The sequence below is a fragment of the Pinus tabuliformis genome, chromosome 6, assembly GCF_031772625.1.
Source record: "Pinus tabuliformis cultivar Carrire ecotype Pingquan chromosome 6, CPIR1, whole genome shotgun sequence".
NCBI classification, from domain to species: Eukaryota; Viridiplantae; Streptophyta; class Pinopsida; order Pinales; family Pinaceae; genus Pinus; species Pinus tabuliformis.
Genome location: NC_142292.1, coordinates 862,527,925 through 862,548,403, shown reverse-complemented (window position 1 = coordinate 862,548,403; position 20,479 = coordinate 862,527,925). Strand labels below are relative to the sequence as shown.

The 20,479-nt window shown below is 41.1% G+C and overlaps 1 protein-coding gene across 5 annotated transcripts in view; it reads right to left on the bottom strand.

Moving 5' to 3' along the window:
• The window catches only part of LOC149261612 (golgin), a 484,201-nt gene that overhangs the window by 110,220 nt on the left and 353,502 nt on the right, over positions 1-20,479 (bottom strand). For all 5 annotated transcript variants that reach the window (XM_089422473.1, XM_089422467.1, XM_089422469.1 and 2 more), the window contains one exon: positions 14,027-14,106. In XM_089422473.1, the coding sequence (XP_089278599.1) occupies positions 14,027-14,106 (80 nt within the window). The remainder of the gene's footprint in view (positions 1-14,026; positions 14,107-20,479) is intronic.

Sequence of the window (20,479 nt, the reverse complement as noted above, 5' to 3'; positions counted from 1 at the left end):
TATGTGATATTGATTATCTACAAGAATATTTTTGCACTATGCAAAAATTGCTTTATCAAGCTCATGACTCTCATAATGTTGCATATCTGAGATATTATATAGCCTCTATGCCAGGAAAAATCCCAGATCCGGTAAATCAGTACATAGAGACTAATAAGGTCAATATTGAAAATTGGTCTTTTGTAGCCGTCCATCAGATGATAGTCTCTATACTTCAAAAAGAGTGTGCTGCGGAAAAGGCTAAAAAGAATTTCAAGAAGCAAATGCATTTTAGCACCAAGTTATGTAATACGTTTCCTGAAACATATAATTTTGGTTGCCAGTCAAAATCCAAGAGCAAAGCATTGAAGAAATCTAAAGCTACTTGTTCATGTAAGCCTGAGAAGTATTTTCTTATGAAAAGGAAATATTATCCTTCCAGAAAAACTTTCAGCAAAAGAAGAGTAGTATTTAGGAAGAGATCAAAACCTTCAAAGAAAGTTACTTGCTTTATTTGTGGGAAAGAAGGTCACTATGCAAATAGCTATAGAGAGAAGAAAGATAAGAAACAAATGAAAATTATGGATATTTTCTCTACAATTCATGATTCGAAAGAATGGGATCTTATACCTCATTCTGAAGGTGAATATTTTGAGGTTTCTAGTTCCTCTTCATCTGATACTGAAGAAGATATTCCTGATATAAGAAGAATAGATCTGGATGGCAGTTCCTCTGATTCAGAAGAAACTTTTATTCCTGATGTAAAGATGTTTTGCAGTTCTTCTGACAACTTGTAGATGAAGATTGCAACAGTCAAAGCTGAATTGGCTCAGCTTGATCCAGTCCAGTTCACTGCAAGAAGGATATTGGCAGAAAAACTTGAAAGTCTAGAAAAACAACTACCTTCTGGGAAGAGGAATAAAGAAAAATTCACAGATGAAGAGTTCATAGAAAAAGAATTTGACTCCCTGTCCAAGCCACTCCAGATAAAAGAAAGTTCATCATCAGATTCAGGTATGGATAAAATCAGTTCTTTAAAGAACAAGATAGAACAATTAGAATCCTCAATTCACCATACTAGATTAGAGATGATTTAGTTATCATCCAAACTCCAGATGCTTATCTCAGATTATGATGATTGTAATTCCAAATTTTCCAGTTTGTTGCTTAAGAATGTTTTAGAATAATTCCCTTAGAAAGATACCAGTATAGAAGTAGTCAAAGTAATGGGAATTGGGGATAGAGTGGTAATCCCTATAAAAATCAAATTGCCAAAAATAAAAGATTACACTCTAGATGCTCAAATTGATTCTGGAGCCATAAGTAGTTGCTGCAAGTATGGTGCAATTCCTTCCTATTATTGGCAGTCGACTAAATTGCAGTTTAGAGCTATTACAAAAGATGTGATGGAAATCAATCACATAGCTCCAGGTTTTCCAATTTATTTGAATGATGTCTAGGTCAAAGTTACATTGTACAGTTTTGATACAGGTTCTGACTTTCGTTTAAGACAAGATTTTTTGCATGATCTATTGCCTGTCACTTTTGGTAAAGGCACAGTCACCTTCAGCACCTCTGAAGGTCCAGTCAGCTTGCCCTCGTCTAGTGATTATCAAATAAGAGTACAACCGACAGACCAAGATTTAGTCTACTACAGTCTCCAAGATTTAACCAAGATTAACAGGATTGTCAAGAATGCAGAACTTCATGGTCCCAAAACTTTGGAGAAAATATCAGACAAGCTTCGGAAAGATTGCACTGCCTCTAGGCCTGATGCATTCTGGACCCGCGAAAAGTATTTTGTGGCCCTGCCTTATAAAGAAAATTATGTTCCAAAGCCACAAAAATCCAGTGCTAATCATATGAGCCCCTCAGAGCAAGACTTATGTCGACAAGAGATAGCACAATTGTTAGAACAGAAACTAATAGAGCCCTGTAAAAGCCCTTGGGCTTGTCCTGCATTTTATGTGAATAAACACAGTGAGCAGAAAAGAGGTAAGAAGCGGCTCGTCATCAACTATAAAGCTCTGAATGATGCCTTGTTGCCAATCCGCTATCCTTTGCCCAACAAAGAGCTATTACTTGCCAAAATTGCTAATGCCAATGTTTTCAGCTAATTTGACTTAAAAAGTGGTTTTTGGCAGATAGGCATTCTTCTTGACGACAGATACAAGACTGCTTTTACAGTCCCTCATGGCCAATATCAATGGACTGTAATGCCTTTTGGTTTGAAAAATGCTCCATCAGAATTTCAAAAAAGGATGGAAGACATTTTTGGCGGGGAGGAGTACATAATAGTCTACATAGATGAATTGCTTGTTTTTAGCAGAGATGTAAATAGTCACAAGATGCATTTAGAAAATTTTTATGAGCTGGTTTATAAGCATGATCTCGTTCTTTCAGATTCAGAAGAAAAATTTCAGATTGGTAAAGTCAAGATAGATTATTTGGTACTGCATATAGAAAAAGGACATGTAAATCTGCAACCTCATGTTCTAACCCATTTGCTGAAATTTCCTGACGTTATTCCAGATATTAAAACATTGCAGAGATTTCTTGGTTGCTTGAATTATATAAGACAGTTTTATGAGAAACAAGCAGATGATACAAAAATCCTTCAGAAAAGATTAAAGAAGCAAGTAGCAGGATGGACAAAAGAGATGACCAATGCAGTCAGAAGCATTAAAAGCAAAATCACAGATTTGCCAAAGCTTAGGCTGCCAGATACTAATCTTCCATTCATTCTTGAGACAGATGCTTCGAATCATACTTGAGCTGCAGTATTGTTGTAGAAGCATGGAAGAAAAGAACTGGTATGTGCCTATTCCTCAAGTACATTTGATGATACTGAAAGAAAGTATCCTTCTTCACATAAAGAGATACTAGCTGTTAAAAGAGGAATAAAACAGTTTCATTTGTTCCTAAAATGTGTCAGATTCTTAGTCAGAACGGATTTGAAACATATGAAGAGCATTTTGGCAAACAAAAGACTGCTTGAACAAGGAAGTACCAGGCTATTGAGATGGGCATTATGGCTTGATGGTTTTGATTTTGATATAGTCTATAAATCCGGTGCTGAAAATTATCTTGCTGATATGCTCACAAGAGAAGGTTCACAAGAAATCAAAGAAATCAAAATGTTCAGGCCATTGCGACAGGATGAAGCATCAAGTTCAGTCCAGTCTAGAAGAGTCAGTCAAGTAATAGTTTGTAGTCAATGTCATTACCATTTCTGTTGGGATTGTTTTGTAAAAAAGTTTGAGTCTTTGCCATTAAGTCTTAGGGAACTAGTTCTGCAAAAATGGTTTGAGTCTGAGGATAGCATGTGGTCATATGCTAGAGAGCTACCATATAGAGAGAGACCTTGGAGAGTTTATTATACTTTGTCTAGAGAAGCAGAGCCTTCATATCTTGCATTCATCCAGAACACTGACTGGACATGGCATGATTACTTTACCATTCATCAAAAAGCCAGGATACATGGGTCTGTCAAAGTCATTTTCTTTGCTATAAATATAGATAGTGTTGTCAATTGGTGGAGTCCTTGGTTCAAAATCTTTTTGGTCAAGTATATGCTGAGAGTCAATTGGATGTTAGAACATGATACTACGTGCACTCTTAGTACTCTAATGTGGGAGTTGCATATAACTGCTCAGAATGATCATGTCATAGAATTCACATTAGTTCATCAAGATTCATTGATAGTTGCAAATGAAGGGGACCAATCTTTTAGTCTCTTTGTAAGTTTCCAAGGTAGGATTTTTGTCGCTGAACAATACAGACCCCAAAATCTGTGTTCATTCCCATGTTATTGTTGTTTCAGAGAACATGATCCCCCATGGCTATATATTCCTAATGAAGTTTTTGCTCTTGAGTTAAATGGCTTAGCAGATTATTATCAAGAAAGGGATCCTCATCATCAACATGATCATGAAGAAAGAGCAAACAGTGACTGATTGCAGAAGATCACTCTAATGAAATCTTTGCACATCACCTCAATTGATATGGAATAATTGCTTTTGGTTTCCGTGGGATTTGGTCCAGTTAAAAAATCTCCACTGTGTAAATACTTTTGTAAAAGAGCCGATGTCCTAGATTCCGGCCATTCTGATAAGATTTGTTTTCCGTATGTCAAGATTCGGTCCCCATATGGCTTAGCCTCTAAGGGACGAGATAACAAGTGGTTGTCCCCACTTGCCCGAATCTTTGCTTTTAGTACATTTCTTTAGTCAGTTCTTGATTCATGTACACCTCATTATTGTACTCCTACATTCGGACTATGATATCTTGCATGATAATCTAGCCGAAAGGAGATTCTTTTGGTTTCCAGTTTCCGGTAAAAGTTATGACCGGATAACCGGTTCAAAGGCTATATATTGTTGAGCCTTGCATTGTAAAGATCATTCGAAAATTAATGAAGAATTGCTCTGGCCAAGTGTTATGTGTTGTTATCTGAGTTTCATTCTTATTTTCTGGTTTTGGTATTGAGTTCTATAGCTCCCTGCTCTGCATCTGCGAGATTTATTCTTGATCTGCTTGCATCACGGAGTCATTGACTTAATATTTAGAAATGGTATCAGAGCCATCTGGTTCTTTGTCCAAGCTATTTGATATTGTCTGGTTTTCCCTATGAGTTTTATTTGTCTGAGCTACTGTCCACGAGTCTAAGTTGGCGGTAAGGCGCTGGTAGAGAGCTGTGAAGGTGAAGAACTGTCGTGTTTTGCTTTCCTGATGCACAAAGACTTTGTCTCTCCTCTGTTCAAGTGCTTACTTATATTTAATTTCAATGGCTAGTTATATGAATGAGTTTACTCTTCAGAAACCCGAAGACAGAAAGATAGCTCATAAGAATAGATGGTCTTTCCTCAATAAATTCCTGAATAGATCTCATAATGATGAAATCCTTTATGATGAAAAAGCATTGGTACAAGAATTTGAACCTCAACCTAATTGGACACTGCCAGAGATAGAAGTTGATAAGCTTTATAAGATTCCTGTTTTTCAATTTCGTGCTGCTCAGCTTTTCAGATTTACTTCTGTAAATATTCCTATTTCTACTTGTCAGTCAGTTTACCAGATTCCTTTGATCAAGAAAGATGACATAGAATGGGGGTTAGAGAATGGTTATAAATATGTTCATATAGGAATGATTCAGTTCGGCATCAATCCTCTAGTCCGACTTGGTTTGAATACTTCGTGTTTGACTTGTGTATTAGATACCAAGATGAATAATTTTCATGATGCTTTGCTAGGAGGATTCCAGATCCCTCTCAATAATGGCCCTATTTGGTCTTCTGTCATTCCTCGCTATCAAGTTTCCTTAACTGACCCATATATCAATGAATTCCTTAATGCTTATATACAGTTTTACGGTTTTGATGTTGCTCCCCAATCTCAAATTTCTCAACTACATGCATCTATTTGCCTACAGTTTGTCTCTACTTCTATGCCTGCACTCAATCCTAAGTTGAAAGATAGAGCTTTGAAAGGAGTAATTGTTGGCCCTGGAAATACTGCTCCACTACAGATTCGTTTTTGTGAATGTACTTTGCTTGATGCGTGGAATAGTACTTATGTTCCATTATCCCAGAAATACCCTCAGCTTAATACCCTCAGGGGAGTTTGGAGCTGGGGTGTTGGGAGATCATTTGGAGGTCCATTTGAGAAGGATTGTTGGAGTTGGGAGAGCAGAGATTGATAGGATCAGTCATAGCAACAAAATTCAAAATTAGAGGAGGGCCAAGCTGTGAAGGGTCAATCTTTGAAGGTTGGAACCAAGGGAAACCCTTTCGAGGTTTTTCTGGGTTTTGGGCAAGGATCACACTTCTAGTTTTATAGAATTTTTTGGACAAATCTGAGGGGTCAAACAGGGGTCCCAACTCAACCAGCGGCTAGAGGAGCTAAGGGGAATTTGGGCCAAAATTACGAGATCAGCATTTGGCCAATTCCTTCGTGGGTTGTTCTGGGTTTTCTGTATGGAGGCTGGGATTAATTTCTCAGAATTTTCTGAGCAACAAGCAAGGCTCTAACAACAGATCATTTCAAGCAGCAACACCTTTTTCAGTAGTAACAACGCAGCTCTTGGGTCGGATTACCAACAGATTGGAGGAGGGTGCTCCATTATTCATTTTGGGCTTTTGCTAGCTTGCCTAGAGCAAGCCCAAGTGCACACATTCCAACACCTTGTTGTACACCTCTTCCCATTTAATAAAACGAGTAGAGAGCACAGCTTGGTTGCTAATTTTGTGGTCTGATGGTCTAATTTAATTTTATGGTGTTATTTTTATTGTTCGCTTTCTATAGCACTATTTTTCCTAGTTTGGAACATTACAGTGGTATCAAGCATGACCTTGGCCCAGTTATGGGAAAACTAGCCAGAAGATCATGGAAGCTTTGTGTATGAGTGCACAGTGACGGAGACAAACCCATGGCTCAAGGGAAACCCAGTATGCAAAAATTCTGGGGTAGAATTCATTGGGATGATGAGAGGTTGGCCCAGTTGAGGAGGGTGACAGACCAAACCCATCCTCACACTTACAGCAGAGGCATTAGAGGTGTGTAGGCCGTGGGGGTGCAACCATCTACATAATGTGGGGAAAGTCGACCAGATCAGGGCACCAGATCTCTTGAAACTTTGAAAGAGAGCAAGCAGGACAAAGATAGTTAGAGGGTGAGACTAGGGGGTGCTTTTGCTGGTGGAGACCTAGTTTTAGATATCAGGAGCTTGAGGAGGAGGTTGAGCATGATGCTAAGAGTCCATAGGATGGTGAGGAGCACATCGATATATCAGGTGTGGAGCAGGAGTCACCTATATTAGAGACCTCTTCGATAGCTCCAGTTGACACCTTGGTGAAGAGGATAGAGCCTACACACATAGAGCCATCTGTTGAGGGGGTGCCACCCATGGACGAGATGCCACAATTGCTAAGGTATTGAGAGTCGTGACTGAGTTTAAAGGTTATAGATGCCCACGATGGTTCCATCAGTTTCAGGCTGACCTTCTAGCATTAAAAAGGAAGGTCATGTTAGTGCAAGAGGCTGTTTTGCAGCAGAACGAGGAGTTGGGGGGCATGAGAGCGGTTTGTAAGAAGTCCACGACCAAATTGACTCACGTTGGGGAGTGGTTAGATTCCCTACTGGTGCAACTAGAGGGCATGTTGGGGCATGAAAGCAACCCTCTTCGAGCATACATAGACGAGGTTGGCAGCACTATTAGGTTATGTTTTCCTATTGGACAGACAAAGACAGAGCTACCTAGTCAAATTTCATGTGTTGACCAAGATAGCGAGATGAGACGACCTGAGTTGCATAGGGTGCAACACTCACATGTTGGGGTTGTTCTATGTGTGGGAGTTCATGCATTCGATCCCTCTCTTGGGGTTGATGGTGAGAGATTATGAGTTGGTACACTATGGAGTGGGCTATAGAGATGGTCGTGGACTTGAGTGTAGCTCAACAAGAGTTTCTAGGCACTGGGGATATGGCAGTGCAAACTGGCATTGGGTTCCCGGTGGGACTACCTATCATTTCCTAGGTATGTCAGTTGACTACAACTTGGATGGTATAGTTGACCTAGCAGTTGAGCGCGCACATTCACTAGGGAACTCCCAATCAGCACCAGTGGCCAACCAGTTTATGGACAGACTCTTTTGGTTGTCTTGGTATGGCATTTGTACACAAGATCACGAGGTGATCAGCATACTCTGGCAGGAGTTTGTCAAAGGAGGTGGAATTGGTAGGCCACCAGCCGGTGCCTTGTATGGAGCTGGGGATTCTTCACTTTTGTGTGGAGCACAGAGGACGCAAAGGAGCAGAGGAGTGGTGGCAACACTGCTAACACATAGGGAGAGTCGCTTCTCGGTTCCCTCAAGGGAGATTTGGAGGGAAGATCCATTCATCGGCAGGGATAATGATGTGATGGTGGAGGTGATGACACTGATCAGGTGTGGCCCGACACATAGAGACATAGCTCTAGGACATCACATCCAAGGATGTGTGGGAGAATCTAGCATCAAGTAGTAGTCTATAGGTGGGCATGGAGATGCGTGGTGGTGTGTTGTAGTGTGTTGGACAGCGTTGTGGAGTGGGAGTGCCTCACATCACATGGAGTACATGCGGGGAGTGACAAATGCAGTGACACAAGAGGGAAGCAGGATGATACGTGATGGCATAGCTGTAGTTGAGGGTATCCAGTAGTGTACAGGGGTAGGTGACGGTGTACAGTGGCATGTCCAGGAGTACTCGGATGATCAATGGTCTGCAAAGGTGTATGGTGTTGCACAACGAAGTCTTGGAGTGTTGCCTCCAGGGACACCCATGGATGGAAATATCGGGCATACCTTTTGGTGTACTTCACCCAGGATCGATGGGGACACATATGAGCGATACTTGATGATATCCGTGGGGACTCACATGCCTGATCCTATTCAACATCACATATAGGAACGGGCGATCTGGTTGTTGTCCTTTGACACTCTGGGCATGAGCAACAGGGGACGGGGAGCTCACCCAAGATATTTGGATGACACTTGGTGCGATAGAGGGGAGACTTCTCAATGGGGGCATCGAGTTGGTGCATGAGTTGACAGCTACAGGTCAAGGGATGAGGTGATCGCCGACAGGGATGGTATATCATCCATCAATGATCCTATGCCTGGGGAGCTAGTCACAGGGGAGACATGTGTCACTCTTTCCACAGGGCATGTCTGGACCATGCATGAGCAGAGGATACCGTGTATGACTGAGATAGTTGTCCAATATGTATCCAGATTCCCGACATTGTGTCGACACATTCTCCAGGGGGCGGGTAGCCAAACCATTAGCTATGGTTGGCAGGAGTAGGATGGATCCACTACACCGAGTCAATTATGCATATTAGATACCCATCTATTGGTTGCATTCAGGGGGTAGCTATTTGGCACACGTGGTTCCAGTGGTCATCAGTACTACACAGTGGCAGGCACAAGACAGTGTAGCATGCCTCAGATTAGTTCATGATGTATGGCATCTATATATGGGTGCATGCAAGGAGTAGAGATGAGGGCCAGAGGGATTCCATCGGTTGTCAAGGCTATGCCGCAGTTGGTTTGGCTATGGGATGCATTGATTCAGTTGATCGATAGATCACTCGTGATGAGCAGAGTCGTGGCAAAGAGTGATATAGTTCGCTGTTGGGATGACACATGGGGGTTCACAGAGGGTTTCATCATATGGGGAAGCAAGTATTCTTTGTTGGTGCACAGGTTGGGAGTTAGATTTGGATGGGTAGTCCTTCGCGCCATGGAGATGCCCACGCAAGATGTGTCTCGCCTCTTTCAGTATCCCACCATCGAGTTCCAGGAGAGGAGGATATTGTCTGTACATGATTGGGAGTATGATATAGTCAAAGTAGCGCAGCATCAGCATGGTGACACCACACTTTGGGAATAGTAGGGAACTGGGGCATCACAGCTCTTCACAGCTCAATAACCTTTAGGGATGCGTTGGCTACTACAGGGGGAGATCATATGGATCTTCCATTGGGATTTAGCGAGTCACTGATGGAGCAGGGGACTTCTGGTACTTGCACTGAGCAAGATAGTGAGTGGAGCGAGGGGAGCTTCGTGTTGGACAGGATGGCCTAGGATCCTAGTATTGAAGGATTCTTTCATATTAGGATAGTGCAGAGGCCATGCACGATCCAGTGGCACATCTGGGACCTTGGCACATTTGCAGTGATAGTGGGGAGCAATAGTTAGAGAGGATGCTTGCCCTGACATTGCTTGAGGGCAAGCGATTTTTGGTGCATTGGAGGAGCTTGTCGAATAAGGATGCTACTTGGGAGGGCGAGCACATACTTGAGCATCCAACACTGAAGTTGCTTAGGGACAAGCAACATTTGGAAGGGGAGGACTGTAATGTCCCTTCATAAATTGTTTTGGAACAGGATTAATTTCTACATTTTGGGGCCGATTTTGGAGGTGATGGGGCCCATTTGATTTTATTAGGAGGCTAGACTTAGTAGAAATTATTTTGATGTGGTTAATTTGTATGTGGGGGCCACACACACTAAGAGAATACACACTCCATAGTTCGATTTGCATGGAGGGGGAATCAATGGTTAAGTGAGGGTCCCACGATGGAGGGAAAATGGGGGGAAAAGTGCTCCACCAAATCTATATAAGGAAGGAAACTCTCCTCATTTCAACATCTTATCTTTTGACAGATTGAACTCAATCTTAGTTACTCAAGCTGCTTAGCCGGGTTACTGTGTTTTTAGCACACGAGTGTCTCCGAGCAGAGATCTCAACCCTTGCTTCGGTGGACTTTGAGTGCTAGCCCTAGGAGGGAGTTCTTCATCTCAATTCGTAGCAGCAGTAAGGAGATGAGTTACAGCAACTGTAAGACAAGTGCTAGCAGTAAGGGGAGTTACAACAGCGCAGGGATTGCGTAATCACAGCGTGAGGCACTCGGGAAGTTGGGGAGTCGGGAGCATCCTTTCATTATTTTCAGGAGTATAGAGGGCAGCTACAAACAAGAGGGACATCCTACATGCAACTATCATTTCATCACATGCAAGACTGCGTCATCTCCTCCATGACTATGTAGTCATTGAAGTGAGACTCTTTGGGGCAGCACCATCTGAGGGAGTTTGGAGCTGGGGTGCTAGGAGATCATTTGGAGGGCCATTTGAGGAGGATTGTTGCAATTGGGAGAGCAGAGGTTAACAGGATCAATGACAGCAACAGAATTCGAAATTGAAGGAGGGCCAAGCTGTGAAGGGTCAATTTTTGAAGGTTGGAACCAAGGGAAACCCTTTCTGGGTTTTTTGGGATTTGGGAAAGGATAACACTCCTAATTTAATAGAATTTTCTGGGCAGATTTGAGGGGTCAAACAGGGGTCCCAACTCAGGCAGTATAGCTAGAGGAGGAAAGGAGAATTTGGGCCAAAATTCTGAGGTCAACATTTGGCCAATTACTTTATGGGTTATTCTGGGTTTCTTGCGTAGAAGTTGGGATTAATTCCCCAGAATTTTCTGAAGAACAGGGAAGGCTCTAACAATAGATCATTTCAGGTAGCAACACCTTTCTTGGCAGTAACAACGCAGCTCTTGGCCCGGATTACCAGCAGATTTGAGGAGGGTGTTCCATTGTTCATTTTGGGCTTTTGCTAGCTTGCCTAGAGTAAGACCAGGTGCACACATTCCAACACCTTCTTGTACACCTCTTCCCATTTCATAAAATGAGTAGAAAATGCAGTTTGGTTCCCAATTTTGTGGTCTGATGATCTGATCTAATTTTATGGTGTTATTTTTATTGTCCGCTTTGCATAGCACTATTTTTCCTAGTTTGGAACATTACAGATACTTTCTTTAACCATTTTTCATGATCTTGTATATAATGCCAAAATCGAGTTGCCAAGGCAAATTAAAATGCCTTTACAAATGCCTGCTTCACCCTAAAATTCCACTTGACCTAATTTTGGGCCCACATGGTCCTATGTGGTCTCGCAACTTTATAACTCCAATTCCGCACAGATCACATAAAGACCGAGTCTCCATAAGGATTTCTAGGCTTAGAGAACATCTCTTCAAGATGCATTCCCAAGCCCTAGCCTCCGGAATCCTTTTAGCCCTTCCTAGAGAGCCTACCACCTTGCTTCCCAAGCAAGAAATCCATACAATTGAGTCTCTCTTGTGAATAGGCCTTGGGAATCACCTTTATTCCCTCCATTGATATATTCATCATCGTGATTCCTCAGATACTGGATCTTATCCCATTAGTGAAAGCCCGTAAAGAGTAGGGAGCCTTAGCCGAGGTGATAGTGGGCTATCGCTCCATTGTCGACCTTGGCCTAGTGGTTGCTCTATAGGATCCCCCCTAGGACCCCTGCTAGTTTGAGTGGTAACAATTCCCATGCTCACAAAATTGGGGATATTACAAACCCTCTAGTATCCTTTGGACTCCATCTACATAAGCTGAATAGGCACTAGGTCTCAATCCACCATCCATTCTATATGCATGGTTTCTTATACACCTTCTAGGGATACGTTCCTTGTGTGGGAGGTGAGTCAGCCCAGAGTGATAGGAAAAACTAGTGTGGTGATAGTAGTGTTGTTAAAAACGCGATAATATCGTGATATTATCGTTTTATTGCGATAATTTCCCACTGCCGATATTATTGCGAGTAATATCCGAAATTATCACCAGTTTTTTTTATACCCAATTTTTTGGAAAAAATCACGATTTTTTCTGTTTTTATCGCGGGCAATCGGGGCGGCAAGGTTTTATAAGATGCTAAATGTTCGAAATGCAAATTTTTTTGAAAGAAACAAATAATTTTTGAGTGGGGCAGCTTAATGATCAAGTCTATTCATTTTCATCCTTTTACTTAAATTTTTAACATTACCATGAAATGACTCAGGATGTTTGAGAGTGGTTTCGGCATCATTGGATTTCATATGGAGAAAGTAGAATTTTAGATTTCATTCAAAATCCAACAGACTTATCAGTTTTTCAGGATTTCAAGATTGGGAGATTGTAATGTTTCCAGGTGACACCACCTGTCCAGGCTACCCCTGCCACCAGTAAAGGACGTGGTCTACCTCCTATAGCTCCTACTTCTAGTTCTTCAGCTTCTAGAGCATAGTAGACTCCACTGCCAACTCCACCAGCACCATCATCTACATCTAGAGGGAAAGGGAACGCTGTGGCATTTTCTCGCAAGAGGGGCAGAGGAAATCAATAGGATTAGACTTTAGTTATTTTCTTCATTTTATTGTATATGACATTATGACATGATGAGATAAATTATTATATTTTTTGTTGATATTTTGAGGTTGAGTTGGGACTCAGGAGTCAGGACTTACTATTCAGGACATGATTCAATGTTATGTGTGATTTTAGCACTAGAAATAATATTAAACATCTTATATATTAGTTCTTTTATCATATTTATGTGTCAATGTATTTATTTTATGTTGTAGATGGTTTAGATATTAAAAAAATTGAAAAAAAATGAAAAAAAATGAATATTTTTGTACCAAACGATTTTTTCCCGATTATTTCCAAATAATTACAATTTTCTCTGATTTTTTCCTCGCGCCGATATTATCCCGATAACGATTAATGCAACATTGGGTGATAGTGAGTAACCTTAGATCCCCTCAGGTTGTACTCATATTTCATGGATTTCTCACATAAGAGAAACTTTAAATGGTAATACCCAACACAAATAGCAAAGATAGGTTGAAAGAAAGAGGTGATCAAATAAAAAGTTCTGATAATCCCATGCAATATCTAGCATTGAATATACCAGTCTCTTTAATAAATGAGGCAAAAAACCTTAAACGGGACTAACAAACAAAATATCACAACAATCCCTCTTACTCAAACCAAATCAAAATTAAGACAATCTTTGGAATAGAATCGCATATGCATAACAAAATAGCATTTTTTCTCATAATGTGCTGCAAAAGGCTTTATTGGCCTACTATTTAAGAAAACATTGGTGACTTGGCATCAACACCATAGATATGAAATCCAAAAGCATTATTAGTATATCTATTTCATAACAAAACTAAAACATAGCTAATAACTCATATGGGTATTACACAACAATGGTTACCTAGTAATTCCCATAGCAATGATATAAGGGCCAACAACTATAAAAATATATGAACTGATTATTACTATAATATCTCCAATAGAATTCTCAATATTCCTCCCTCCACCTTAAAACAAAAGACCACAGATTTAAATATTGGTTTAGGATAACAACCATTCAAAAGAAAATAGATTATGATTACCCTAAGTATTGTTTGCATGGTAATGCCTAAAAAAAACATTTAACATAACATCAAATCTACACTACCTACCACCATAACAAATGAAGAAAAAAGGAGGGCAGAATAATATTATAAAAAAGAACAAGAATACCAAGAACGAACCTCAGCAACTAGTAAAAGATAATGAAATGTATCACATTTAGAATAAGGTCCTTAATGGTCATGCCATACATAGGGTAGAATATATTAATTATCCCACATCAAAGCCCAATGTAGCATACCTCAAAAGATAGCGCAAGCACAATATTCCTGTACTCTTCGAAATTAGGTAATCAACAAGTACAGAGTGATCATATTGTATCTACAAAAACAAAAACAAAAAAATCCATATTAATGTCTCACCACTTCAAGGCCAAATGCCACGCATAGTTTTCATTTTTTACCGATACAAATTTAAGTAATTAAACTTTGCCCCTACAAAGTCTAAATACAGCTATTTGGTTCTAGAAAGTTCAATTGCTAATCATAATTGCTTCTAACAACATACCATTAGGAAGTTAGTCATTTAAGTGTTTCATAAGTAGCTTTGAAGGGATGATGTTTGTGCAATATATCTATACTCTAATATTGGATATCAGTATTAATTTAGACATTACTACCTTGGACTAAGTTAATGTTCTCAAAATTTTCCTATCTGCTGCACAAGTTACAAGTTGTGCACCAAAGAATTTGTTCCTTTAGAGTCTAGCAATGAAAGATCTTATTATTATATATTTACATCTTTGGATGACTAGTTTAATTTTGCATGCCTTGCTTATTTGCTAGAATGGTACTCTTTGAAATTAGGTAATCACCAAGTACAGAGTGATCATATTATATCTCTAACCAAAAAAGGAAAAAAACATCCATATTAAAGTTTCACCACTTCAAGGCCATAGGCCACACATTGCATGCTTTTCATTTTTGTCCAAGACAAATGCAAGCAATTAAGCTTTGCCCCTACAGAATCTAAATGTAGGTATTCGGTTCTAGAAAGTTTGACTGATAAGCTTAATTGCTTCTAGAAACATAACAATAGGATGTTGCCATCTAAGTGTTTCATAAGTAGCTTATGATGAGATGAGGTCAGTGAAATACATGTATAATCTAATATTGGACGTCAGTATTAACTTAGACAGTACTACCTTGGACTACATTAACATTCTCTAAATTTTCCTATCTGCAGCACAAGTTGTGCACTACAGAATTTGTTCCTTCTGATTCTGGCAATGAAAAATATTATTGTTATTTATTTACATCTATGAATGACTACTTTCATTTTGCATGTCTTAATTATTTGTTAGAATGGTGTCATCAATTTTTATAGATTTAGTGTACTAAATCAGCTATTTTTATAGGACTGTTTTTAACACTATATCACCTTTAACATGTTTAAAATTGTTGGAATGTGCAGGCCAGAATGAGAGAACTGTTGATTTTTGTGTAGCACCGGGACGTATTTCCGCATGCCAAAAGGCCTCCTAAGTCGGCCTAGAAAATTTATGGAAATTAAAATAAAATAAATTTTATTTTTGGGTTTCATGTGGGCTAAAAAGGAACAAGTCAGCCCCACCATGAAAGGGTGTGTCCTTTGGGGTAAATGCACCCATTCAACTTGTATATATACACATAATGTGACAATTCATTTGTCTCACTCATTCGTCATCTCTATTATATAGAAGACACTCGTGGGAGCAGAAAACAAATGAAATTGCTAAAGTTTGAACTTGGCTTTTGGCACAAATTTCTAGGCATTTTATTGTAAACCTTGTTGAAGAAGAATTTCTCCTAGAAGAAGAGTGGTTAGGTTTTCTCCCAGGTTTGGGTTTCCCAAGGAAAATTTGTTGTCTCTATTGTGTATGGATGTTTCTTTATGATCTTATTTCTTTCTATTGTTTTTGTTGCATTACTGTTGAGATTTTCTATGTATAATTGCTTAATGATATATATGGCACAAGATAAATTAATTGAAGATCATTAGGAGTAAGTATAAGATCAGAAAATAGATTTGTACTGTAGAAAGATCAACAGGGTATCAGAGCCGAGTTCGGTTCAAGGAAGCCGAGGATCTATCTAGCAAGGAGGGTCGAATTTCTATGGAACAGGTCGAGTTTATGCTCTTATCTCCAGCCACAGGGCCACAGGCCTGGCCGCAACTGCTGTAGAAGGACTGCAGGACTGAGAAGAGAGAATAACGGCTAGACCGAGCCCTAGTTTTGTGGTTGAAGAGATATTTCAGCAACAAGGGTTAAACGAAGGTCCGGTTAAGGCTGTTGTGAAGGACTGTAGCAGTACGCTAAGGAAAAAAGGGCTGTTCTGGTTAATATCTGATCCAAGGAACTCATTTGCACACTAGTAGCAACACAAGATATGTCTAGAATGTTGAGTTTTTCGATCTCCGAGGTTTGAAGACCTATCCTGATGTAACCTTGTGAGCCCTACGAACTGTGGTCAAGTAACTCTATGGGTGTGACCTTATTTGTTGTATATGGACCAAGTCTCCTGTGAAAAGTTTGACATGTGTATAAATCGCGGCCTGTGCAATTGCTATCTTCATCTCTTGTGGACTGAAACCTAGTGCAAGCCTGAGATAAGTGAGAAGTGACAAGTTGAAGGGAATGTAGCAGGATCAGAATACTGACAGTTTAGAGAGAGCTTACAACCTTCATGTACTACAATAACATTGCATAAAATTTGTCAATATGTGAGTGTGTATGATCTACAGTCCAGTAATTCAACACATAAATCTGGGCATAAAGGCCTGTGTTTGCATAAATCAAGCAGGTGATGTATTCTCCATGCTCTGGATCAGGTTCTTATGCGATTTTGTTAATGGGAGTATGATCTACTTCCCATTCTAGTGCGTTGATTAGGATAGCATAGTATAAGGTTGTTTGGTGTCATCTTTTCTGTGCTGACTCAATGATAAGGTACAACTTGTGACCAATTAAGAAGTGCAGATTACTCAGAATTGCAGAGGAGAGTTACAGGGGAATTGTAGCCTTTTATTTGATGGGATTGACTACAAGGATTTGGAGTTGTTGCTACAAAATATGTCAAGTATATCAGTGTTTCTGCCAGGGCCATGAAGGGCCATACAGATGGAGGGAAAGAGTCCAAGATTTTGCTGGGCAAAGTCAGTTTCAGAAGCCGGGAGTCGGGGTGTGCGACCAGGAGGCTGAGAGCAGTGACTCTGGGCAGCAAATTGATCATCTGGCTGGGTGACAGTGTCTACAGGGGTTGACGCAAGGACTGCATGAGGACTATGCAGAGGCAACGTAGGGCCTACCGGAGGCACCTCATCCAGTGTCCGGATCAGTGGGGATTTTTCTCAGTGATTGTGTGAAGTAATCTCACAAATCTTTCTGCCAGTATTTCTCTCTCTGTAACTGAATAACCCGAGAGGTATTCAGAGCTATATTCAAAATTTGCTACTGCTTAATAATAATAAACCCTCAGAACTGTTGCACTGGTATTCCTGCATTGGGTTTCTCTGGGGACATATGTCCAAAAATAATGGTGTCATTTGTGTTGTATTTTCTTTCTTGCTCAGTCTCTTGTTTCCATATAATATTTAATTAAGTGAAGGTTGTTGTGTATATGTTTCGATATTTGCCGTAGGAAACCGCAAATAATTTGGTTGATTAATTGAACAAATAGAAGAAACATTGTCAGTCGCAGCAATAGGAATTCTGGTCGAGGATTTTCACATGGTATCCGAGATGCAAGTGGAACAAGAAGAGAAATGCCAGTAGATCCAGCACTGAGCAGAAGCGTGAAATCGAAAAGCTACAGGAGGTAGCAATTCAAAACCCTAGAGGGTTTGCGCAGTTCTTAGCCGGAGGGCTGAAATATCGAGGCAGTCTCTCTCCGAGAGAGTCGACGGAGAGAAGGGCTTCCAGATCAAATTTCTGCCGAGGCAGAGGAAGCAACACTAAAGCCTCAATGTGAGGAGAGATGGTGGGATGCAGATTTTTCTACAGGCAGTTTGTTAGGCATAAAATTGTTAGAAAAAAGAGGAGAAGCGTGACTAAGTGAATTTCTTCCTCAGAGAATTCCTAGCCAAGAAATTTGAATTCTCTAGAGCTGAGCAGTAGCAAGGGGCAACAGTTTCACTAGCTCCAATAGGGAGTGCATAAGATAGCCCAACAACAACACAGAGGAGAGAGGAGGTCATTCGAATTTCTATCTTTTGAAGAAATGGCAACCAGTGGCTTGAGGGATCAGGACAGGTTGCATGGAGCATCCAACTACGTCATCTGGAAGGCTAGAATGTCATTCCTTCTAGATGAGCATGCCCTCAACACATACGTCGACAACATGGTGGTTGTCCCTACAGATGTAGATCCATTGAAGAAGTACAGATCAGAGATGGTGAAGGCCAAGAGGATGATACTTGATGGAGTAAAGGTTCACGTAGTGTGTCATATCGCTAGCAGAGCAACTGTTAAGGAGATGTGGGATGCCTTGGCAACGCTATATCAAGGTTCTTCCAGGCTGTAATATTCCTAATTAGCCAAGGCTAATTGGAATATCCGATTTTGCTCAATTTTTCCTTCTATAGTTATTTATAAATAAAAAGGTGAGGAAAGGGAGACATAACTCACTTTTTGAATGAAGTCACTCCCTAGTAGCACAACGTTGTAACTTAAAGGGGGAGCCAAGGGGGCCAAAGGACCACATAGAGAAGGGGGCTCACGTAGACACTTGGAGGGACTACGCAGATGGAGAGGACCACGTGGCAAGAGAGAGGCTACGTTGGAGGAGGTGGACCTTAGGGTTTTGAGAGAGGCCAATGCTATAAAGGAGAGAGGAGCCTCCTCATTTTGGATGGGATTATGTTGCATTTGAACTAGTCAATTCGACTTAGAGCACGTTGGCTGTTTAGCCTGTCTGCAACACTGTTTAGTGCATCGAGTGTCTCCGTTCGGAGATTTCACCCTTAGCCCCGGGGGACTTCGAGTGCCTGCTCGGGCAAGGTAGCTTCATCAGTCTTTTGTAGGAGGATTGATCTTTGGAGTTGAGGAGGAACTGAGCATTTTGATGACTGCACAGTCTTGAGAGAGGAGGACGCAGTCTCTTTTGGTAGGAGCTCCGGATTGGGTTTATGTGGAGGATTTGAGCTTGGGGATTGAGCAAGGGATCAACCCTTGCGTATTGGAGGATTTTGGTAGAGTCTCGGGTAGAGTTTTGGAGGGTTCTCTTCAGTGGCAGCGCAGAGTCTTGAGGGATAGCGTAGATCCTCAAGGGGGTGCTTTTCGGGGGTCAGCGATTTTAGAAAAGCTTTCTGGGCTTTTCTGGGTTTATTGAGTAGAGGCTGATTCCAGAGTTTCAACATTTTCTGAGGAAGGGAACAACCCCAAATCCTCACTTGATTTCAACAGTGGAAGCAGCACAGCAGTTCTCCAGCAGCTTGGACGTAGTTCAAAGAGAGGCTATTTCATTACCATTCTGAGTGTATTTCTTCACTTGCCTTGTGCAAGTCGAGGTGCTATCTTTCTGATCACCTCTTGTACTCTTTCCATTACTATGTATAATAAAATGGTTTGGCATTTCTCTCTACATTTCTTGAGTATCTGCTTATATTCCATGTATACATCATTGTATGTTGCACTACTGTTATTTTTATCTCTTTGAGCTTCCTCGCTACTATACCACTTGTGTGTTTTTCTCCTATACTCTTAGACAGAGTCTGGAAAGGGCCAGGTAGCCTCCAGATCTCGTCCTCTTTTCAGAGACGACATATCTGGTAAATGCCCTCCCAGTCCATCTCTGGTTGGAGTTTGCTTGTGTTTGAGGGATATCCCTGAAAAGGGATATTACAATGGTATCAGAGCATAGATCTGGCTCAGCCTGTGGAGCTAGCAGTCTATGACACCGAGGGAGAAGCCCTACATCTGTTACAGAGGTAGGAAATACAGAGATATTGAGCGTAGGTTGGAGAACACCTATGGAGAGGGAGACTGTGTTCGGGTGGTGGACACAGAACAAGAGGAGCCTGTGGTGAACACAGAACAGGAGGAGCCTGTGGTGGACGCAGAGCAGGAGGATTCGATGGCAAATGAGGACGGGAAGAGATTTGCGGACATGCTCCTCAAATCAATGCAGGATTTGTTGAGGCAGATCAAGGTGATGGGGCATAGATTCATGGCGGTGGAGGCTAGACAACGTGAGAACCCGCGGGTTTTCTAGGTTGGTGAGGGATCGGGTACATCCCACCATTTGCCAGAGCAGGGTACCACTCAGCGTGATACTACTCAGCAGATGGCCTCACATGCCCCTACACGCTCTACCATGCCCACTTTCCTAGGAACAGACACGGGGGCTGGAGCCCAGCAGGAGGCAGAGCCCGGTCATATGGGCGATTATTTTGCAGAGTACCAGGCCTATGGGCAGGAGTTCAGGGATGCTCTCTCATTCAGAGACTTTGTTCAGCTCCAGCGGGATAGTAGACCTCGCGACCATCACAGGATACCGGCATTATCATGATGGAGACACCCACCGCACAGCTAGTAGATTCCACTTTCCTACGTTTAATGGTTCATCAAACAGTTCAACAAAGTCTTGGTTGGAGAAGCTGGACATCTATTTCCAGTTTAACCAGATGTCGGAGACAAAGGCCATCAAGTTGGCAACATTACATTTGGATGGTGAGGCCCAGGACTGGTGGTTCCATGGGATGGTTACACTCGAAC